The following is a 24,987-nucleotide window of genomic DNA, read 5'->3' as shown; positions in this document are numbered from 1 at the left end:
GACGATAAACTCCTCTGGTGGGAGAGGAACCGCTGCTGCCCAATCTAAGCAGGGGCCCGAGAACAGTTCCTGGGAGTGTTCCCGCTCCTGAGCAGGTGTCATTGTAGTGGAGTGAGGAGGCTGGGAGGAAGGAGGAGCAGCAGACAGAGGATTCGGATTTGCAGCAGTGGACGGCGCAGAACTGCGTGTTGACGATAGGTTGCTCGAAGCACTTTCTGCCATCCAGGACAGGACCTGCTCACACTGCTCATTTTCTAATAACCGTCTCCCGCGTGGACCCATTAATTGGGCGATGAATGTGGGGACGCCAGAAACGTGCCTCTCTCCTAATCGCGCAGCAGTCGGCTGCGACACACCGGGATCAGGAGCTCGGCCTGTGCCCACACCCTGACTTGGCCCTCCGCGTCCTCGGCCGCGTCCACGTCCTCTAGGCCTACCCCTACCCCTCAGCATGCTGTATTACCAGTGATTTGATTTCACAGGCAGGAAATAAATTGGCGCAAGACTGCAGGCCAAATATAATTTTTTCCCTTTTTGGAAAACGAAAGGCCCCACTGCCTCTAGTGAATGAATAATCTAAGTTTAATAACTGTGCTGTGTCCCTGCTAATGTGTCACAGAACGTGAGGGTAGCAGAGTTATTATAACTCTGGCAGAGCAGGTATTTTTTTCCCAATTAAGGAAAGCAAATGGCGAAGCCAGCAGTAAAGCGTAGCTGGGTGCGTCTGATTTTTCAACGTTGTTCACGCAGCTCACACGTGTCCACAGCCCTTAGGACGGACAGAGGCTGGACAAATAGATTTGTTTTCAGTTTTTTTCCACCAAAAGGCAGCACTGCGTATATTCAATGAACATGAGAAGTTTAATAACTGTGCTGTGTCCCTGCTAATGTGTCACAGAACGTGAGGGTAGCAGAGTTATTATAACTCTGACAGAGCAGGTATTTTTTTCCCAATTAAGGAAAGCAAATGGCGAAGCCAGCAGTAAAGCGTAGCTGGGTGCGTCTGATTTTTCAACGTTGTTCACGCAGCTCACACGTGTCCACAGCCCTTAGGACGGACAGAGGCTGGACAAATAGATTTGTTTTCAGTTTTTTTCCACCAAAAGGCAGCACTACGTATATTCAATGAACATGAGAAGTTTAATAACTGTGCTGTGTCCCTGCTAATGTGTCACAGAACGTGAGGGTAGCAGAGTTATTATAACTCTGGCAGAGCAGGTATTTTTTTCCCAATTAAGGAAAGCAAATGGCGAAGCCAGCAGTAAAGCGTAGCTGGGTGCGTCTGATTTTTCAACGTTGTTCACGCAGCTCACACGTGTCCACAGCCCTTAGGACGGACAGAGGCTGGACAAATACAATTTTTTTCAGTTGTTTTACAAGCAAAAGGCCGCACTGCGTATATTCAATGAATAATAACTGTGTTGTGGCCCTGCCTATACAATTCTTTCCCTGCAGTATCAATGGAGGGTGCAATGCTCTGCAGAGGCGATTTTGAGAAGAAAAAAAATATGCAGCACAGCTAACAGCAGCCAGCACAGTACTGCACACGGTTAAATATGGCCCTAGAAAGGACCGTTGAGGTTCTTGAAGGCTACACTCACTCCTAACACTCTCCCTGCCTATCCAACACTTCTGTCCCTAATGCCGGGTGCAACGCTCTGCAGAGGCGATTTTGAGAAAAAAAAATAATTGCCACTGCTAACAGCAGCCAACACACAGCTATCAGTGGCCCTAATAAGGACCTTTGGGGGTCTTGAAGCCTACACTAACTACCAATTCTTTCCCTACAGCAGCTCCGGTACAAACAGCACTGTCCCTCATCTAACTCACCAGGCATCTGAGGCGAGCCGCGGGAGGGGCCGACTTTTATATTAGGCGGACACCTGATCTCCCCAGCCACTCACAGCAGGGGGGTGGTATAGGGCTTGAACGACGCAGGGGGAAGTTGTAATGCCTTCCCTGTCTTTCAATTGGCCAGAAAAGCGCGCAAACGTCTCAGGGAAGGAAGTGAAAGTAACCAGAACACCGCATGGTGTTCGTTACGAATAACGAACATCCCGAACACCCTAATATTCGCACGAATATCAAGCTCGGACGAACACGTTCGCTCATCTCTAGTCTTTACCCAACATTTTCTCCTTTTACATTCATTTTGGACTTCTATCAATTCTATTCTTAGTAGTTAGAACACAGCATAACTCTGAAGTAATCATGTATTTTACATACTTACTTCTATATCTACTTCTTTTTGCCGTAAAACATTTTATTTCGTACAATCATCCTAAAGTGTAAATGTTATTTATTCTTTTTTTTTACCAGATGTACAGAATAGTCAATTCTAAGCATGTTTAATTAATCTATTCTGTTCATTTTTCCTTCACAACCCCACCTCTGCTATGCAGCTAGGTGACGATATTGCTAGAATAGAAAGTTGCTAAAGAAATCTCTATTTACCCGACTGCACAGCAGAAGAGAAAGCTGCAGCTGTACCTGCACTGTCCTCAATAGTGCAGCTGCAGACACAGCTGTTCCCATTATAACTGGTCAATAAATTTTTATGTGCTCAACATGAATATTACAGTCAAAACGCAAAATTGCCTCTCTTTTTTTTGTAATCTGCAATAATTGTTTACATCACGAAATGCATGCCAATAGTAATAGGCCTCTGGTTAATACCTGTAAAATATCAAGTCACAGAGTATAGAAAAAACAGCGATCAGCGCCTACTCACACAAAACAATTTTCAAAACTGTGAGATACTTTTTAGAGAGCGGGTTATCCCGCAGAAACGCGTAGCAACTTAAGGAATAAATCATTTAAAGTTATCTTGCGGACATTGTGTCCTTTATTGTTGCTGGAACCCAGAGCGCAGGGGAAATTTTTCTTTTGAGTACGAGAAGTCACAGAGTATGTCTTAGATTTATTTGCCTGTCTCTTGTATAAGAGCATTTCAGGAGTGTCCAGCAGTAGTCAGCCAGCATGGTAGTGTCCAGCAGTTGTCAGCCAGCATGGTAGTGTCCAGCAGTAGTCAGCCACCATGGTAGTGTCCAGCAGTAGTCAGCCAGCATGGTAGTGGACCATTTTCCTTGCTATTTTTGTTCCATTTTTGCGATATCTTGATGAAAACGTTCGCCATGTTCATCACTAATAGAGATGAGCGAACGTGTTCGGCTCCGCCCCTTTTCGCCCGAGCACCGAACTTTGCGAGCAATTCCGTGCTCGGGCGAAAAAAGTTCGGGGGTCGCCGTGGCAGCGCGGGGGGGTGCGGCGGGGAGTGGGGGGGAGAGGGAGAGAGAGAGGGCTCCCCCCTGTTCCCCGCTGCTGCCGCCCGCGCCGCCGCACCTCCCCCCGCCGCCCGGCGCCGGCCGAATACTTACGCGCGGACACTGAAGTCCTCGGATAAGCCGGTGTCTGGGTGCGTAAGTGTTCGTTAAGAACACGTTCGCTCATCTCTAATCACTAACCATATCACAGTTGTCTGGAAAGAAATCCAGATGGGAATGAAGGAAGTGGATCTTTAGAGACATATTGCGGCCAAGTTTCTAATACTGCATCAGCATGTCTTGTACTAGTTCCTTGTAGTTTTCTGCCCTAACGTTCCCAAAAAAGTTTGAAGACATTGGGCGAAAAGCATTCCATGCTTGCTTCGCATCACTCGGCAGCAAGTTGTTGAACTGGTCATCTTTGAAGAGTCCTTGAATCTGAGGAACCACAAAAACTCCCTCTTTAATCTTTGCCTCGCCGAGTCGAGGGAATTTTTCATGAAGGTATGGGAAAGCTGTCGAAGTCCGGTCAATAGCTTTCATGAAGTTCTTTATCAAGCTTAGTTTGATGTGAAGGGGTGGTAGCAGGATTTTATGAGCCATGACCAGAGCTGGGTGCTGGATATTCTTCTCTTCAACTGCCATATTTTGTCTACGAGTCCATTCCCTCCTCAAGTAGTGCAATTCCATTGCTCAGCTATCCCACTCACATAGGAAACACATGTATTTTGTTTGTCCCTGCTGCAGTCCCATTAAAAGGGCAACTACCTTCAAATCACCACTGAGGTGCCAGCTGTACTTGTTATACTCAATGGAATTCAGTAGCTGCTTTAAGTTATAGTATGTCTCTTTCATGTGGACAGCATGATGTAATGAGCTCAGAGACAGTGACTGAGCACATGATGGTGACATCATCACAGGTCCTGTAAGAAAACGGTTGCTATCTGGCTTAAACTGTAAGTAACTGTAAGGATGTTGTTACAGTCCTACTGGATAAATTTACACTGTGAAACACAGAAACTGAATTATATGAAATATCTTCAAAATGAGAGCCAATAAAAAATTTTCATGGTCATATTCGTGTTCAGCACACCATAATACTACAGATTAGGACCTTTTTAAGTCAGTTACGATTTCAATGTTGACCAGTGATGAAGCTTCTTTCTAGTTTTTATTCGGCCTTAAAACATAATCATTTCTTCTGTGTCCTATATCTGTCCCCAGCGATGTGTTTAGTATATCTCTTCTGCCTCCACTGCTTTTTCCTCCCCTAGCGGAGCTATGTGTATGGAGAAGCCTTTCTAGCTTCTCCCCTTCACATCGTGCCCATTTCCCGCCATGCCCAATGCCCTTTCTGTATCTCAGTGCATCAAGTGGTGACATATAGTACCGTAACCTGATGCACTGAGACCCTGACGGTACACCGAATCCAGCAGGGAGCAGGCACGCTGTGAAGGAGAGAAGCCATCTAAAGCATAGAACAGCTTTTTCCATAAACAGCACTCCACTGGGAAATTAAAACAGCGGAGACAGAAGAGATATACTGTATACAGCACTGGGGGCAAATATGGGGCACAGAAGAAAAGATTATATTTGGAAGGCTAAATAAAATGTGTAAAGCAAGCTTCATTAATAAAATGTTATAGTGAGAACAGATGTTTCTGCAGACAGCTGGAGCGCCCTCTTCTGCTATGCAGTTAGGTGAATACACATTTCCCTAGCAACGTCTTTACCCTTTACCTAGCTGCATAGCACAAGAGGGGTTTTGATGGAAAAATGTACATAATCGATTAATAAAACATATTGCAACAATACTTAGAATCACCTATTTTGTACATTAAAAAAAATCAAAGTTACTCTTATACACAGGCCTATGATCAGGCTTGAGTGTTCACGCAAACATTCATTTAGGAGATCATCAGCCCATCTGAATATACCTGTAATCAGCCGACAATTGAGCAATCATATGTGTCAAGCATATCACACTTCGTCCCCACCCCCACCCCCTGTGTACACAGTTGGATTTGATGTAAATGAATGCTATCAGAATGAGGATGGATAACAGTTTTAATGATCGTCTATCTCCCTACTACTGTTCTTCTCATGTAAATGGCAATAAAGAGCACCAATCGAAGTGCTGTTTGTTGATTGGCGCTCATTATAATAGACAGAGAATTGGTCTATGTATAAGGCCTTCTACAGACAATGATTATCGCTCAAAATTCGCTCGAAAAAAGCCATTTTTGAGTGATAATCGTTGTGTGTAAATGTGTGCCCATCATGCACTTACCGTGCACTTTTTGTCCATCGCTGACTTCAGGTCCGCATAAAATCATCGTCCTTCAGGATGATAAGATAAGACGGATCGCACGCTCCGTGGGCGGCGCTGATAACATTCTTTAACAGCTGTTAACAGCCGCTGTCCCGCTGGAGAACAATCGTGATGTATTTAGAGAACAGATTACCTGCTGTTCTCTAAATACATGCAATGAAGTACTAAAGGGCTAATTAGCCCATTAGTACCTATGCAAAATGATCGCTCCAAACTGTCAGTTTCTGACGAATTTTAAGCGATCATATGTGTGTGTAAATGCACCTTTAGTGATTAAGAGTTTATCTTAAAGACTTATCGACACAGTGTTTTTATCATTTTTATTTTTAGAAGCTATGTCCTCTTTTACAACCTTATTTTTGTATCGCTCCAATGCATCTAAAAAGATAAAATAAGAACTCGTAATAATGCAAATTTTAAAAAATGTATAATTTTGGATCTATAGCCTCTGAGAACACCTATGTGACTGCATGGTAACATGGGCAATCGTCCTTCCCTTTTTCCACTAAGGCCTTAGTCAGACGGGCGTTTTTTCACGCGATTTGCGGATCGCATGACGGATACGCATGCGCAAATCGCGTGACCGGGGGTGAAAAATCGCGGGAAAAATCTACACCTAGCCGCGTTAATCGTCGCAGCAAAACGCCCATCTGACCGGAGAAAAATCGCCGTGCGCACCAAAATGCGCATGAAACTTAGACTGGCCGGCGAAAAAAACGCAGCTAGCTGCAGTAAATGATTTTGGTGCGCACATAAAACGCCGAACGCAGATAGGCGCGATCTGCGAATCGTCGTGTCCTATAATTTATCGCATATCCGCATAAAAAGTGGACATGTGACTGATACCATAGCGAACCATTGGTTCTATATATGCGCAAATCGCGCGAAAAAACGCCCGTCTGACTAAGGCCTAATTCTTACTAATCTGCATTTGATAGGTTGGAAACAAGTAGGAAACAGATGGATGCCAATATGGCTGAATGATCAGAATACAGTGTGTAGTCTGTTAATATGGACACTTTTAGTTATAGAGATTCAAATCTAACCAAGGGCAACATCTACATGCAGTTTGTATGTTTTCCTCCTGTTTGCATGAGTTTCCTCTGGGTACTCCAGTTTCCTCCCACACTTCAAAAACATACAGATGAAATTAGATTGTGAGCCCCCATGAAGACAGGGCCCAATGTGGGTCTGTGTACAGCGCTCTGAAATATGTGTGTGCTATATACATTAGTAAAATAAGTATATAGGAAATATTGCTTTATTCTAGATGTATTGGAACAATAGAAAATAGTTGTAAAAGTTGACATAGTCCTCAACGTCATTAAATTTGTTTTTAAATAATAGTAGATGGCTGTACAGAGCAGAAAGTGCATCATCTGGCCTACACAAATAATGAATAATACAGGCTACTACTTATGTAACTTACAGTCTGCTTCTTCCCGGGTTACACTGTGATTCTTAAGTTAACAGAGACCTCAGTGCAATGTGGTAGTATAGGAAATCAAAGCAGCTGTTAAGTGAAGGTCAGAGAAGTACATGTTGAAATTTGAGGAAACTGATATGTTCTTACATAGCCCCAAATCTGTGGGTGATTTAAACTGTATCCTTGGAGCAATTTGTAATAATATCACTTGGCTCTAGTAAGAGACCTGAGGGAAACTACACATGCTGTATACAAAAAGCCAAAGGACAACAATGAGTACAATTCAAAGATATGACATATGTAGTGGAGACATGTCAGTGTAACTATTCTGCCCCGGGAATATATAACCATTTGATCATAGTATTCTTATAATAGTAACAGCAAAAAATAACACAACTTTGCAGTTTAAAGAAAGCTATTTTATCCGAGTTCTGGATCTTCAGTGTATCCATCTTTTCAAACATGAAAAGTTACTAAAAATGCTAGAATTGAAATACAGTAAATGTTACTCTTTAATAGAATGCTAGAATGAAGAAGCCTATTTATGAAAACTGTCTTAAACAAAAATCTTTGTTACCCATGGCAACCAATCACAGAGCAGCTTTAATTTTTCAAGGAATGAAAGCTGTGCTGTGATTGGTTGCTATGGGCAACAAATACATTTTTTATTTAAGACAGTTTTATGAATCTCACCTGTAATTCCTAATTTTACTGGCTTAGTTTGCAAATAATAGGCTTATATTTACTGATATATCAGTGTCTCGTGTAGTAAGCCACAATAAAGACACATGCTTATTATTTTAGTATCCTGAGCTACATAAACGGAATACAATACTGGTTTTCATCTTAATTTTGTTGCTCTCCAAACAATGGTGCAGCTTTCTGTAGTCATCTTTTTTCTACAAACCTTCATCTGAGAAATTGTAAAACTATACATGGATGACAATCAAGACAAGAATGCTAGCTTTTAGATGATAGATCTGTCTTAAGGTCTATTTACATGGGACGAGCTGCTGGGCAAATGATGCACAGGAACAAGTATCACTGGCATTTAGTCGTCTAAAAAGAGCATTTACTACTGCCCCGGTGTTAGTACAGCCGGACGCCGCACGGAGACCATTTTTCGTTGAGGTAGATGTGTCTGAGGTAGGAGCAGGAGCTGTGTTGTCTCAGGAAGTCAGTGCGAGATCTGGGTATTGCCCATGTTCTTTTCACGGAAGTTTAGCTTGGCAGATCTCTCTTTCTCTCCCCCGCCGCCCCTTGCTTAGCCCCGCCGTCCCCCCGAGCCTGCTCGGACCAGTAAGCAGTTACTCGAGAAGAGCGATGCTCGCTCGAGTAACTGCTTTATCCGAGCATGCTCGCTCATCTCTAGTGGTCAGTGAGAAAACTGTCGTAGATAATTGCATTAAAAAAATCAACCAATTAAAAAAAATATGTTTAGAAAAAAAAATCTGACTTACATTATACCACTTTCTATTTCTATATGCATTTTACAAAAGGCCATGTATTGGAAGGTGTATTGAAAGCTTGGGAGAATTTTACAGTTTTTTTCAGCAATTTTTAGCTTTAAACTGAGACTGAGAGAGCACATACAAATAAAGACAGCTGCAAGACAATGATTCTAATGAGGAATGTGATCCCACACAGGGATGTCGTCTCCACAGTTGCTGTAATGTTAGTATGCAAGGAAATGGAACAGTCATGAAAATGAGACTTGAGTAGATGATTAGTAGTGTCAAGAAGCACTTGAGGGGGGCCCTTACTTTTATCTTAGTTATGGAGCCCCCTGTTTACAATGAAGCCACTATGCTTACTTACTTTGTGTTATGTCTTTTATATTGCGTTGATAAAATATATTAAACAGAAAAAATGAACTATTATTTGTGTGAAGGAGAAGTTGTTGAAAGTAATGAGAATAATTATAAGGCTGGGTTCACACAGGGCGGATTTGCCGCAGAAATTCCGTCCGGAATTTCGCCGTGGCAAATCCGCCTGCGGTCGCTAATCTCGGGATTAGCCAGCCATGTGGACGAGATTTCTCAGATATCTCGTCCACACGGGACGGCCAATCCGCTGCAGTTAATCCGTCCGAAACCGCGGCTGCGGCGCGGCTTTGCCGTCCGCAGCCGCGGCTTTGCCGACCACAGCATGTCCATTCTTTTTTCTTTCTGCTGCGGCCACGCTCTCCTCTATGGGAGCGCTGGCCGCAGCGGAAGAGCGAGCGGCCGGGCCGCTTCAAAACCGCCGCGGGTTTTTCCGCGGTGCTTCTCCCGGCGGAAATCTCACGGTTTTTGCTGCGGTCAAACCGCGGGATTTCTGGCGGGAATCCGCCCCGTGTGACCCCAGCCTAAAGATACCATAACAGAATTTGCTATGATTTTTTTCAAAGTTCTGAGACTATGATTAACTTTCTTAACAACAAACATGTCTTACAGCTGAGTTTGATGACGATGACATTTCTTCAATTTTGGCAAAACAGAGCTGTATAACTGAACAAACCCAATATTTCTTTGAAAATGATAACAGATCTTTTAGTGGATATCTAGAATGTGCCAACTGTACAAGGTAATGGAAACATTTCTTACATGAGACTATAGTGTTTTTGTCTTTAGAGATATTTGCTTCTCATCATTTAGTGTCAATATTAAAGGGGAAATTAGACATTATATTAAATTCTGATCTGTTTGGCTTCAGCAGAACAAACCTAATTGTAGTACCAATCATCCATGCAAAGACTTATCTAGGAGACTGATAGGGCATGTGCCTAGAGTGTTCGTTAGCTTGAAAATCACTGACAAACTAGGGCCCAGATATTCAGATTTAGGCTTCTTTCACACGAGCGTATGCATTATCACAGTCACCCGCCTGCGCCATAAAGTTGCGTGAATGAAGAAAAGACACGATCAAGTCTTGAGGTTAATTAGTGTTTTCTCATCCATTCACTTGGCCAGGTGTGATGTATTAGCGAAAAGATACGCCATAGCCCGGAAATCCCTCGCTTGGCATAAATCCTCGGAATGACTTCTAGTGCCTAAATAGAGGCACCTGTAACCTTTTCCCTGCATTGGACACAGCCAAACTCCCCCCCCCCTTTTTTTGCAGCTCCCACAGGAGTCTACCGAAGCCGCAAGCTTATATCGGTCGAAAGACAGAGCAAGGCCTATCTTTCCGTCGGCGTATAAATTCGGTCGCCAATTTTGGTTGCGTATGTGCTTTTTTTTCCAGCACAACGTTTTACACGGCTAAAAATCGGTCATCTGAATGAATACATTGGAAGCCAATGCTGCAGGTGTTCATGATTTTCCCTTGACGTAAAAACACGGCTAAATAGCCGCATAAAAACACTCGTATGAATAAAGCTTTAGAACTAAAGCAATGAATTTAATCTTTACTCCAGGTGAAGAAAAACCTAGCTACAAATCTGAATCAATGGAAAGCTGGTATTGAAATGGAAATTTAAAAACCATCTTAGGCCTCAGTCACGCGGGTGCATCGGCACCTGTACACCGGCGCCAATGCGCCCGTGTGACTGCAGGAAGGAGGCGGATGTACCTGAAGACGGCCGTCTCTCTGCAGCGCCGGAGGAAAGAACACATGACTGGCAATAAAGCCGGTCACATGTTCTTTCCTCCAGCGCTGCAGAGAGACGGCCGTCTGCAGGTACGTCCGTCTTCTGGTGTCAGTCACACGGGCGCATCGGCGCCGGTGTACGGGTGCCGATGCACCCGTGTGACTGAGGCCCTATATAGAGCTCCATGTAAATCCTATTGATCTATTGATTTGTTCAGTGCATGTATCAACATTTCTCAACTGATGGATCTTACAGAGGTAGCACAATTTCAGAATTTGTGGGTGTTCCAAAAGCCTAATCCTAGCCAATCATATTTTTAGGGCATGTTTAATTAAAGGGCCCCCCGGTGATTTTTTTTTCCATTCATTATATAGCTGACCTGCCAGTTTATGTAAGTCAGCTGGTGTTACCTTGGTTAGTTATTCCTTTATATCTGAAACTTATTACTTCTTTCTCCTTAAATAGCCATGTGATCTCAATTTTGACCAAGTCAGATTTACTTGGGCTTATACTGTCTGAATCTAGCCAATTTCTCAGTCTGCGTGATGCTATTACATAGACCCTACCACTGAAACTGCTTAGAAGATGACACAGAATCTCAATTACTGATAATGATCACTCAGCCCCTGTCGCACAGTCATAATAGAGGAGAGCACAGCCCATCCTCCTGACTGTATGCTTATGGTCTGTAGTTTATTTAGGTGAATATAGAAAGTAATAATGATTAAATTATTCCCCCAGCAGGAAGAATGGTACAGTCTCTAGCTAACGATGTGATGTGCTGATACATCATGGGATAGATTTGAAAATGAAAGTTAAAAAAAATTACTATCAATATGGGGCCTGATAAGCATCAAATAGGAGACCACACTGCATTAAAGTGGCTGTAGTACGCAGAGGAAACTTCCAGAGTGTGACAGCAGTAAAGTGAGGGGGGCAGAGAGGGAAAAATGTTTTTTATTAACCATTGTGGTCATTGAATGAAAGTCTTTTTGTGAGCTAACTCCTGTAAATTAGTGTAAATATGTGCAATGATATTATATATACATATTATTTTTTATATTAACTGTCATCTTTGTTTTGCTCTACTGTTGGTGACAAAATGAATATATTCATTTTTTTTGCAGAATTTATCATGTTGAAAAGATTATCAACACTAATTTATTATTCATAATAGTTGACAACCAGCACACATGTGAGTTTTGTGAGCAGCAACCTCTAATACAGGCAGAACAACGCTGTATCCTTTGTATTAAAAATAACAGTATGTGTTACCGCTTTATGTAAGTTATCATCAAAGTCAAACTGATCAAGGTAACATTTCCTGGCCTGAGAAAGTTTCCCTATTGTGATAGACATACAATTTCTTTCTTTCTTTCTTTCCTTCTTTCCTTCTTTCTTCTGAAATACAGTATGTTTGAGATATGTAATATGTTTTAGATCATATTTTCAGTTGTAGTCTTCTCTATATGTCAGTGGTATATAGCTTTTTTCATAATGCAATTTGGTCTTAGAAGAAAATATTCTACTCAAAATATATCACAACTGTTTTTTTTAATGAGTGGAATAAATCCTATAAGTATCCAAAAAGTAAGGCATCCCTGAAGTTCATCAGCAGATACAAGCTTGCGTGACACACGTCTCAGCTGGCATTGTCCACTGCCACTTTTCCAAGAGGTAATAAGGGGAAGATTAATCAGTCACATGAAGGCTGTGCTCCCCAATTAGTAGTTTGTGTTAGGAAAAGTAACAGAAATTGCATAGAGATGTAGCAATCATTAGCATGACTGGCGCACCATGATAATTCTATTCATAGCATTGCAGTACATTGTAGTTGAGTTATCCTAACGTCTTGAATGTCAAGTTAACATTTTAAATCTACACATGTCTTTTTTTTAAACCAGACAACAAATGTACAGAGGTGTACAAAATAATTTCATGCCTCTTCTGGTCTATTCCATTAAAGCTTGAGAAAGAATCCTGCGTAGGTTGGAAAGCTCGCTGTAACATCATGTATTTTTGTTAGCCATTAAAATGTATCATATCGACAAGGTATCATATTTCCATTCAGAATTTAATACTGAAAACAATAATTAAACAGCATAAAACCTCTGTGACCTGTTGTAATTAAATTTAAATTGAATTACATTTTACAACTTTTTGCTATCATTTATAACAGTTTACTGTTATATGCAGTTCACGATTTTATGTAGATTACTTGCTGTTTTCAGTACCAAACACCAAATGGAACATGTATTGCAATGTTTAATCATGTACCATTCTCAAATATATAAGTAAGAGTTCGCTGAAGATTTTAATACTTGAATGTACTGTACAGAAAAGGAGAGCCTTGCCTGAACTCATTTATGGTCTACTGAGAGGAAAATTGAGACAGGAGACTGAATTTTGTATTGTGATGGGTTTATATATCTCAGTTCAGTTTAATGACAGTTCAGAGTACCGTAAATACAAATAAGAAGTAATACCCCAAACAGCCACCAATATTAAAGGGGATACAATATTGAAGGCTTATCTTCACAATAATGCATTATTGGATTGTTGGGGGTCCGACTCCTCAACCCTTTATCAATCAGCTGACTGAAATGGCCAATGTGCTGTAGTGAGAGCCATATCTCCTTCATTGTATAACAGGCACAGCTGCCTAATTTTGGCATTAGCTATGTAGTAGCTAAATTAGGTCATCAATATTGAAGTCCCAGATAACCATTTTAAGTTATATGTTTGTAAATTGTATGAAATTTGTATTTTTTTTCAATGTGAAATGCATAGCTTGTATCTTTTATACCAAATTCTTTTCCCTGACGGAATCCTAAAGCTAATGGGCCAGATCCATGCCTGCTTGCTCAGAATCCAAGGTATAGAAAAGGTCCAGATGCTTGCTTTGATCAAGATGACTCGGTAAGTCTTAATGCTAAGTGAGGAGCCTTAATCAAGAAGCAAGTGATCAATTTCATCAGAAGGTGATGTAGGTTGAGATTCTCTGGATAATATCACGCCTTGATTTTTCACAAACAATTGTTTAAAATGCTGCGCTAATTTCTTTATTAGTAGGGTTGAAATACGAGTCCCCAAAATGACTATATTCTCAGTGAGGCATCCTCTAATTATTTCACATCTTTATTTAGCTTATGCAATTTTCCGTAATGTGAGAGTTTTTATGCTGGAACTCATAAATACTCATTATGGTGTATTTTCTGCATCTCTTAAATTCTGCATGTGTTTATTTTAATTTTGATCTGTAAGTTGTGTCTCATCATTAATGCTTTTATGATTGCTGCATATCATACATTACTTTCACACAACAAATCTTTGTTTATAGAATAGCAGACTTTTGCAGTCTAGGTAGATTTGATATTATTTGGAACTTTCTATATTTACATGACATAGAAAACCATTAATATTTGTGATAATATTTTATAAATATAATGTAGTACAGTATACAGCATATTAACTCTTTCCAATCTAGTGTTGGCCCTCATCCGACATTAAGATTTCCCTGCATGGTTCTGATGTCAGACAAGATCAGACATACGCTTCCAACAGTATGCAGGACAGTACTCCGATGTCGCAGGCTGTTCTGCATATGTATGTTACAGTATACAGGATAACGCACCGATGGAATGCTCCATTAGAGAGCTGTCCTGTATACTGTAACATGAATATACAGAACAGCCTCTGACATTGAAGTGCTGTTTTCTTTACTATAGCCTAAATATGCAGAACAGCCTCTGACTTTAGAGCCATTTTAATGTAGGATGAGGGCCAACACTGGATTGGAAATTGTTAATTTAAAAAGAATGCTAATAAAATTATCATAATAGTTTATCTTTATGTGTTTCCTTTGAGTAATTCCAAGGAAGCCACAATGCGCTTTCCTGCCTAAAATAAATAAGAGCTTGGGAGTGTGCGAGTAGTAGGGAAATTGGACTCGAAAGGGTTAAAAAGACATGCTCAGACTCATTAATGTAAAGTTACCTATCTTCACAGTGTACTTTCTCACCAAGTGTGCAATTCTTACCTCTGGATTTGGATAATAGTTAAAGGGGTTATCCTGATTCTTATTATTGAAGTTCACTAAAACTGAGTGTCTTATGTGCTTAAAGTGTCTTGGGGTCCACAGAGACTGGAACAGTACACTTAGTAAGAGGTATATGGCATATCCCAGCAGTAGCTACCACTTAAATATGTTCTCAGGTACCACAGAAGGCCAGTGAACATATGTTAAATGTGAGGACATCATCCACAAGTTACAATGGAATATATTAAATAAATAAATAAATCCAAGGAATAACCTAAATAAGGTAACGTTATAAAAAAAGAAGTTGCCTGTTCATAGTTGATTATTACTGCACATGCAGGTACCAGTTTTGTTTCCAATCTTGTTGAGATTTGAACCAAAACTTTAAGGGAATGCCTATGGGAAATTGATATGTAAATATGTAGAGTTAGGTGGAAATTTTGACATTTGTAATAGTTGAATTTAATATTAATCACACTTATATCTGAATAAAGCTAACTACTCCACAGAACTGCTACATCAACACGGCGGGGTCTCTTGTTCTGCACGTTGTGTGAAAATACTGTATCTTATGCATTTATCTTAATATTCATGCATGTTGCTTTTTTAAGGAATTTGGTTTCATTTATTTTCAGCATCGTTAGTGTTTGCCTTGAATATATTGTTGTACTTTTCTAACTGCTTGCCTACTGCATGATAAATCATTGTGTGTGTCTTTCTTTATGTTCCCTTTCTTTTTTCTACATACTGCTTTGCCTATAAATGATAGGATGAGCCTTTATGCACAGTGAATACTGCCTCTTCAATGATGACCACACCTATCTTCATTTTACTGCAAGTATTTAAATATTGGGAAATTGTTCAATATATATATATTGATGTCACTTCCAGTTGTAGCAGATCCTATTATGGAGCCATATAACACTAAATAAAACATTCTATAAAGGCTACTCCACACTTTGGACTCTATTGTCTTAAATAGGAGAAATACATTCCTGTAATAGGTAACTTGAGGATTATCCAGTCTGCAAGCTAGAAAGTCTTCCAAGAAACTTTCAACCTTACATGCAACATACATTCCATTTAAAAGTATATATGATGTATCACCTGTATTTTTAATACCAATTAAGACCAAATAGTGAAACGTTTTTCATTTTTCTAATCTGTTTAATTTTCTGTTTGTAGATATTTTTACTCTATTTTTCTGTACATGACTATTGCCGCTGCCATCTTGCTAAAGCTGCAGTTAACATTATTTATAGATATGCATTCCAGCAGCCTCATGGGCCATAACTTGACATGACTTCTATGGAAGAGTGTTCTAGGCATGTTCTGTGACTTGTGCAGAGATCATTGTGCAGGGAGAAGGAGGAGGAGAGCTGTGATTTTCACCTATTGTGGGCGGTTCCTGTGTTATCTATATATATGAGTCACCTTTCATTGTAATCCTGCCCGGGAAGATAATGAGATGACTGTTGAAATGTTTTCTTTACAGAACAGGAAGTGAAAGCATATTGTGAGGGCTTAGTCAGACGGGCGTTTTTTCGCGCGATTTGCGCATGCGCATGCGTCCGGCGATTTTTTTAAAACCATTGCTTTGCAATGGTATTGGACACATGAGCGCTTTTTATGCGCTCGTCCGATAAATTATAGAACAGAAATCGCAGATCGCACCTATCTGCGATCTGCGATTCCTGTTCTCTTCTCTATATGCGCTCAATGGGGCCGGCGGCAGCAGCGCCGACCCCATTGAGAACATATAGAAGACAAATCATTCTTCTCTGCCACAGCTGTAACAGCTGTGGCAGAGAAGAACGATGTTTGCCCATTGAATTCAATGGAGCCGGCAATACAGCCGGCTCCATTGAAAGCAATGGGCTGCCGGCGAGCGCAGGATGAATTGTCGGGAAGAGCTTAAAGGAGATGTCCCGCGCCGAAACGGGTTTTTTTTTTTTAAACCCCCCCCCCGTTCGGCGCGAGACAACCCCGATGCAGGGGTTAAAAAAACAAACAGCACAGCGCTTACCTGAATCCCGGCGGTCCGGCGTCTTCATACTCACCTGCTGAAGATGGCCGCCGGGATCCTCTATCTTCATGGACCGCAGGGCTTCTGTGCGGTCCATTGCCGATTCCAGCCTCCTGATTGGCTGGAATCGGCACGTGACGGGGCGGAGCTACACGGAGCTACACGGAGCCCCATAGAGAAGAGGAGAAGACCCGGACTGCGCAAGCGCGGCTAATTTGGCCATCGGAGGGCGAAAATTAGTCGGCACCATGGAGACGAGGACGCCAGCAATGGAGCAGGTAAGTATAAAACTTCTTATAACTTCTGTATGGCTCATAATTAATGCACAATGTACATTACAAAGTGCATTATTATGGCCATACAGAAGTGTATAGACCCACTTGCTGCCTCGGGACATCTCCTTTAAATATATAAGCCCTGAACAGTCCACTCACACACCCATTCATGAATTTATGAATGGGTGTGTGACTGCTGCCTCTGATTGGCTCAGTGGGACCAATCAGATGAGAGGCAGCAGTCACTCACCCATTCATAAATTTATGAATGGGTGTGTGAGTGGAATCTGCCTCTGATTGGTCAGGCTGTGACCAATTAGAGGCAGCTCATTCAGCAGGCGGGGATTTTAAATCCCCGGCTGCTGAATACTACTCACAGTTGTTCAGAGCAGTTCAGGAGGACTGCCGCTGGCCGCGCTGAACTCCGTCTGCCGGGACCAGGTGAGTATATATATATTTTTTATTTTTACACATTTCTGGATGAATTGCAGGGAAGGGCTTATATATTTAACCCCTTCCTGACAATTCATCCCGCGATCGCCGGCAGCCCATTGCTTTCAATGGAGCCAGCTGTATTGCCGGCTCCATTGAATTCAATGGGCTAACATCGTTCTTCTCTGCCACAGCTGTTACAGCTGTGGCAGAGGAGAACGATCTTTATGCTGACAGTGTGTGTGTGTGTGTGTGTGTGTGTGGGGTCTCACTCTTGCCACTATTGTGGCTTAATAGTGGGACCTGGGAACTTGAGATGCAGCCCAACATGTAACCCCTCGCCTGCCCTATCCGTTTCTGTGTCGTTCCCATCACTTTCTTGAATTTCCCAGGTTTTCACAAATGAAAACCTTAGCGAGCATCGGTGATATACAAAAATGCTCGAGTCGCCCATTGACTTTAATGGGGTTCGTTACTCGAAACGAACTCTCGAGCATCACTGAAAGTTCGACTCGAGTAACGAGCACCCGAGCATTTTGGTGCTCGCTCATCTCTACAATAGACATATAATTATGGCAAACTTCATTCAATTTGACAAACCTTCTAAGCACTCTCCAATAAATTCTACGAAAAATGCAGAAACACACTAAAGACACACATACATTTTCTCTAATGCAGTGTTTCCCAAAGTCCAGTCCTCATAACCCCCAACACGTCAGGTTTACAGGATTTCCATAGTATTGCACAGGTGATGTAATTATTGTCAGTGCCTTAGATATTGCCACAGGTGTTCTCTCTATAGGATATCCTTAAATCAATTCAAATGCTGCTGTAATAAATTAGGGTCGGCTGCCCAGTCAAATCAATGTGTGGCCATGTAATGCATGTAGTGTTGAGTCTGCCAGAACACAAGCTGTTTTGTAATAGCTCCTCTGACTGGTAGATCCCTTCTGTGATGTCCACGTGCAAGACTGGCTTTTTATTGAAGTTATATTTATTCTCTACAGTAGATTGTTTTGTCTTTAGTAGTTATTCAAAAATACTTAAATGTTTGTTGTCATAATACATTCTTTGTCGAAACAAAATCAAGAACCTTGAAGGTTTTGTCATTTTGCTGCAAAACTCGCCATGTAGTTACTAAATTTTTTGCTCTATAAGATACACCTAGGTTTTAGAGGAGGAAAGTAGGAAAAAAAATGTTGAACTCCCCCAGACCAGACAGTGAGGGAGGTATTACAGGAGGAATAAAGAGCAGTAGTACCACCTCGGAATGAAGTATATACCACTTGTCAACCTGCCATTCAGGATCCAGGGACAACTGAGTATAAATGTAAATCTTATTACTTGTCACCCAGCTTTCCAAGAGCCCTGAATGCCATGTCTGACTAGTTATAGCAATGTATGTGGTATACATGCTTGCATAACTCTGCAGTTGGCATTCAGGATCCTGGAAGAGCCGAGTGACAATGTAATGATGATTCCATTAGTTGTCACACAGCTTTCCAGGAGCCCTACAAGGCATGTCTCATTATGGTGATGCATGGTGTATACATTTTTGCACAATTAGGCATAAATGTATACATTAGACAGGCAGCTCTTTCTTCCCCTCCCCCTCCTTTTGCTATGTAACTGGCAGATGTGAGAGCCAGTCTATATACCTGCAGCTCATTGATGAGGCGAGGCTAGGTGTGGGAAGGCAGCAGTTTTTTTCTCACTAAGCAGCTGTTGGCAGGTGCTGTTATAGAGCGGACCTGCAATCCTAACACACTATGAACTCCATAGCAGGAGCCCCCAGCCCATGCAACAGCTGATTACTGAGCTCCCTGCTGCTCCCCCACCACCTAGCAGTCAGCATGTTGGGCATGCCTTCTGGTCTCCTGCTGTGCCTGCTTTGTATGCAAACGGCCAGCAGCTCTGTGAGAAAGATTTATGAACCTTTTCAGCTGCCTGCGGGGTCCGATTTCAGTACATTCACTCTATAGGATGCACCAACTCCCCCCCCCCCCCTCCCTTTTGCAGGAAAAAAAATTGTATCTTATGGAGCGAAAAATATAGTACATCTCAGGCAGATATGCAAATAATTAGAGTTGTGGCATGATTAGATGAATAGTCTAGCCACCTTGGGCCCTTGGCCTATAGAAAGGCTCTAAAAAGCTACTTGTGTGCAGTCAACCTCTTGTTCGGCTTGTGTAGAGCTTGTTGACAACTAGACACCTCTATGAGGCAATCAAAGAGATTTTGGTGAGTTACCAGAGTTTGAGAGGGGCGCATTATTGGAATGTGAGAAGGTGGATGGTCATATCAATGAATTGCCCTCCACCTGGGCCATTCTGACCAGACTGTTAGGAGGTGTGGAGACCAGTGGATGAGTGAGAGCATGCACATAAGGTGACCAGGATCAGTATACCCTCAACAGACCACCAGTAAAGAAGATTGTCTAATCATCTGACTTGCATAAGCAGCTCTAACTTTTTTGTTGCCCATCATCCAGAGACAGGTGGCACCATTTTTACAAGCCCTTGTGTCTGTTAAAGCCATTTATAGGCATTTGGTTGAAGGACATTTGGTCTCATGGCACCCATTACTTGTACTTCCTTTGACACCCACCTATCTTTACCTCAGTTTGCACTGATGTTGTGAATGAAAAATCTGGACTGCTACAAAGTGGAGCAAGTTGTCTTCACTAATGAATCCAGGTTTAGTTTGGGCACTGATAACAGCCATGTTCATGTCTCGAAACCTAGGAGTGAGTGCCTCAATCCTGCCTTTGCTGTGGAGCAGCACACAGACCCAACTGCTGGTGTGATGGTCTGGGGGGCAATCCCATATGACAGTCGGTTACCCCTAGTAGTGGTACAGGGGACAATGACAGATCAGTGATATGTTCAGGCCATCCTGCAGCCACATGGATAAAAAGGGGAGGAAAACCTGAGAAAACTCAGACCTCAAGGTTGGATTTCAGAAAGGCAGGTTTTAATGAACTCAGAAAGAGGGTAGGAAGAATCCAATGGCTGGATGTTCTTAAGGACAGAAATGTCCAAGAAGGTTGGCAAATATTGCGAAATGAGATTCTCAAAGCACAATTGTTAACAATCCTAAAAGAAGGAAGAGTGGGAAGCATTTAAAGAAATGAGGATGGTTGAACACAGAACTTGCACACATGTTAAAAAGGAAGAAAAATATGTTTATCAAATGGAAAGCGGGGAATATCTAAAGAAGAATATAATGCGGTCTACAGAAACTGTAGGGCAAGTGTCAGAAAAGCTAAAGCTAATAATGAATTGAGGCTTGCAACAGAGGCCAAAAGTAATAAAATAAGATTTTGGGGGTATGTCAAAAGAAAAAGAAAAGTCAAAGATGCTATTGGATGCTTACAAGATGAAAATGGTGAATTGGTTAAGAATGATGTTGAGAAGGCCGAACTTTTAAATTCCTATTTTGTATCTGTCTTCTCTCAGAAAGTAGATGGAACATCAACTGATCTTCCCTGTGCTATTGGGTAAATGAAAGAATGCAGGCTATCTGTAAGCAGAGAGATGTGAGGGAACACTTAGCTAACTTAAATGAATTCAAGTCTCAAGGTCCAGATGAATTACATCCTAGGTCCTAGGATACTAAAGGAAGCAGCGGAGGTAATTGCTGAACCACTTGCCATAATCTTTGAAAATTCCTGGAGAGCAGGACAAGTCCCAGAAGATTGGAAAAGGGCAAATGTTGTTCCTATCTTCAAAAAAGGGAAGAAGGTGGATGCAAGAAACTACAGGCCTGTGAGCCTGACTTCTATACCGGGAAAGATCTTTGAACAGATTATGAAACGGCATGTATGCAAGTACTTAGATAAAAATGGAGTAATTAACCAGAGCCAGCATTGGTTTGTAACAAATAGGTCATGCCAAACCAATTTAATGACAGAATCACAGACTGGAATGATCAGGGAAATGCGGTGGATATAGTATATCTTGACTTTAGTAAAGCATTTGACAAAGTATCTCATACTATACTTATTGACGTGTTGCCTCTCATAGCAGGGCTTCTAATAGGCATTTTCTAGCACACAGCAAGAGTGTCATTGGAATGCCTCCATAACATTGCCACACTACCATGGTGTGCCTGGTAACCAGATGTATCACCAATAGAACATGTGTGGGACCATTTGGGATGCTGACTATGACAGCCTACAAGTCTGCCCAATCTAGAGGTTCAGTTACAGCAAATGTGGACTGATATGCAGCAGTATACCATATGGAACCTGTATGCCTGTAACTTTGATATGAATTCTAGCTCATCCTGATTAAAAATCCACTTTATTTCATAAATATTAAAAAGGGAATGATAACCACCACTATAAAAATCTCTCTGACGCATTACTGTTGCATAATTGCATTTGTCGTAGCAGAGGTGTAGCACCAATACGCCATTTAAAAACTATATAGATAACAGACACTTGAACATTATTAGGTCACATTATAGAGCAGTTACCAACTCATAATAAAATCTCAAATTTGTTACATAATAGCCAAATATATTAACTATAGCCCTACAAAAAAGATATGGTAATCCATGCATAACATGACATTCATAAACAATCATTGATATTGCAATAACCTAGAAATATATAATATAAATATCATATGTTGATCCGTACATGGATACCGCACATCATATGTTGATTGTGCCGCAAGCCACGCATATTACCCAAAACTTCAGTTTAATTATCTTACACGTTGATAGAAAACAAAGCTGGAATGCTGTTGTCTATAGTTCCCTCACTTATGCGATCGCAAACAAATGGCATCACAAGTGCACTGACATCCCCTCTCAACATGCTCACTGCAGTCTGGACCCTACAAGGAGTGCTGGTGCCACTGTGATAGACATGATGATTAGTCAGTGTAAAATGTCTATTGATTTGTACTAAACTAGAGGTATTACGCAGCTGTAGTGACTTTAACTCTTAGAGGCTAATGACTGCATAATTTCATTATAGTAATTGCTGGACAATGGTGAAAAGATATGTGTTTTGTGACTTCAGCCTAATGTGGAACTCTGCTGCATAAGGAAAGAGTTAAATCACAGTGTTATATGTTATTGCTTGTGTTCATCTTGAGTGTTTTCCCAGTCCTTCCCCATCCCCCCATACAGAATCTTCTTCAACAAAGAGATACTTACTTTCAGTTTCAGGTTTGAGCACATGTTTGTAAGACAAAGACTTGCTTATACATTGGAGTTGAGAGAAGGTGGGCAGGAAGGAGGGGGGATTCTATATGATCCGACAAATGAGAATCCTATATGTTACTGATGTAATCTGTTGCACGCCCATTAAAGGGCAGGTGTTATGCTTTACAATAAAAGGGGCTGTCTGGGTGTTTCTGCCCAGAGAGCCATTTTGGATATGAGACTGATAGCTTGTGTCTGATCTGAAGAAAAGAAATAAAGTCTCAGCGCCTCAAAGAACATAAAACATGTAATAAATGTAAAAATCGGTGAGTGACAACTCACCTGGTGCACAGTGCGCTCCTAATTAAAGGAGCCACCGGCACCCGATATCCACGTTTGCCTTAAGATAGATCCTGGTCTTCAATCCTGTATTAGCAGGAGAGACGTCCCGGGGTGTAAAGCCTTCAGGCTTCCGATATCCAAAGCAGTATATAGGAAAAAAGACCCCCGCGCTCCGAGACCAGGAGCTCCGTGACATAAATTAAATACCTTTTATTGCGACGCGTTTCAACGGTACACAGCCGTCTTTCTCAAGCATTACATACATAATAAAATACACACCTTTATATACATAAATGAATCAATCCTTACTCATTACACCTGGCTCGAATAGACGCCGCGTCCCGGCGCCATCTTGAAACCACGTGGAGTAATCCAACAAACATTCCACGTGATGATACACACGTCATCTATTATATTCATAAAACAAATCTTTGCATCACTATTATATTCACTATTAAAACCAAATCCCATGGTCAAAAAATGAACTTGCTCCATAAAATTATATGTCAAATAGCATATCGTAATTATCAATAGACTATTGTTCCTATTATATTTAATTTTTTTCCTTTTTAATTGTATACTAACAAAATATGGTTGTAAATATTTGTAAACTCCAACCATAAATATTCATATATAATAAATATATGTAAAACAATCATAAATAATGCATTTTCAAAATAGACTATCTATATGAATGAATTATTTGTTCTTATTCATTCATATAGATAGTCTATTTTGAAAATGCATTATTTATGATTGTTTTACATATATTTATTATATATGAATATTTATGGTTGGAGTTTACAAATATTTACAACCATATTTTGTTAGTATACAATTAAAAAGGAAAAAAATTAAATATAATAGGAACAATAGTCTATTGATAATTACGATATGCTATTTGACATATAATTTTATGGAGCAAGTTCATTTTTTGACCATGGGATTTGGTTTTAATAGTGAATATAATAGTGATGCAAAGATTTGTTTTATGAATATAATAGATGACGTGTGTATCATCACGTGGAATGTTTGTTGGATTACTCCACATGGTTTCAAGATGGCGCCGGGACGCGGCGTCTATTCGAGCCGGGTGTAATGAGTAAGGATTGATTCATTTATGTATATAAAGGTGTGTATTTTATTATGTATGTAATGCTTGAGAAAGACGGCTGTGTACCGTTGAAACGCGTCGCAATAAAAGGTATTTAATTTATGTCACGGAGCTCCTGGTCTCGGAGCGCGGGGGTCTTTTTTCTATATACTGCTTTGTGTCTGATCTGGTCGATGATGTGTGCACACTATACAATTTGGAAGCTACAAAATACCCCGAAACCTGCTGGAGAAAACCAATGTCCAGCTCACCACTAGTACCCCAATGGGAGCACGCATATAGCTCAGAAATGCACTATGCTGGTGGAAGTAGTTCCATCACAATATACATACAACAAAAACCAAAGCAGAAACACTATTACCTTGGTTATTTGATTACAGAAATGTATGCTTCATCAGGAGAAATAGTATCACTAAAACACCCGTACCTTCACCCGACATATGCACTGAAATAAAATGGGAGTGCTGGGGCCTTTAGTGCCTCAATTTATGCAAGCACAAGGTTTAGAATTAGAGATGAGCGAACCTACTCGGCCACGCCCCTTTTTCGCCCGAGCGCCGTGATTTTCGAGTACTTCCGTACTCGGGCGAAAAGATTCGGGGGGCGCCGTGGGTGAGTGGGGGGTTGCAGCGGGGAGTGGGGGGGAGAGGGCTCTCCCCTGTTCCCCGCTGCTACCCCCCGCTCCGCCACGCCTCCCCCCGCCCCCCGGCGCCCCCCGAATCTTTTCACCCGAGTACGGAAGTACTCGAAAATCGCGGTGCTCGATCGAGTAATTACTCGAAACGAGTATATTCGCTCATCTCTATTTAGAATCCACTGTGCTAGGGGCAGTAGTTTCACTGTAGTGTTAACTGAAGAAATCCATTTCTTTACACCCAAACACAGAGGTCAAATAGGCTATAAGGCACTAAATATTATTATTGATGGCATATCAAAAAGTGATATAGTGTGCATGATCACATAATTGAGGAAACTATAGATAACAGCATTCCTGCTTTGGTTTTCATCAC

The 24,987-nt window shown here is 41.2% G+C and overlaps 1 protein-coding gene across 1 annotated transcript in view; it reads left to right on the top strand.

Moving 5' to 3' along the window:
* The window catches only part of CACNA2D1 (calcium voltage-gated channel auxiliary subunit alpha2delta 1), a 640,389-nt gene that overhangs the window by 612,520 nt on the left and 2,882 nt on the right, over positions 1 to 24,987 (top strand). Inside the window, exons 35-37 of the mRNA XM_066592011.1 lie at positions 9,457 to 9,586; positions 11,720 to 11,832; positions 13,429 to 13,511. Coding sequence (XP_066448108.1) covers positions 9,457 to 9,586; positions 11,720 to 11,832; positions 13,429 to 13,511 — 326 coding nt within the window. The remainder of the gene's footprint in view (positions 1 to 9,456; positions 9,587 to 11,719; positions 11,833 to 13,428; positions 13,512 to 24,987) is intronic.

Source organism: Eleutherodactylus coqui, chromosome 2 (genome assembly GCF_035609145.1).
Source record: "Eleutherodactylus coqui strain aEleCoq1 chromosome 2, aEleCoq1.hap1, whole genome shotgun sequence".
NCBI classification, from domain to species: Eukaryota; Metazoa; Chordata; class Amphibia; order Anura; family Eleutherodactylidae; genus Eleutherodactylus; species Eleutherodactylus coqui.
This window is presented reverse-complemented; position numbering and strand designations above follow the sequence as displayed.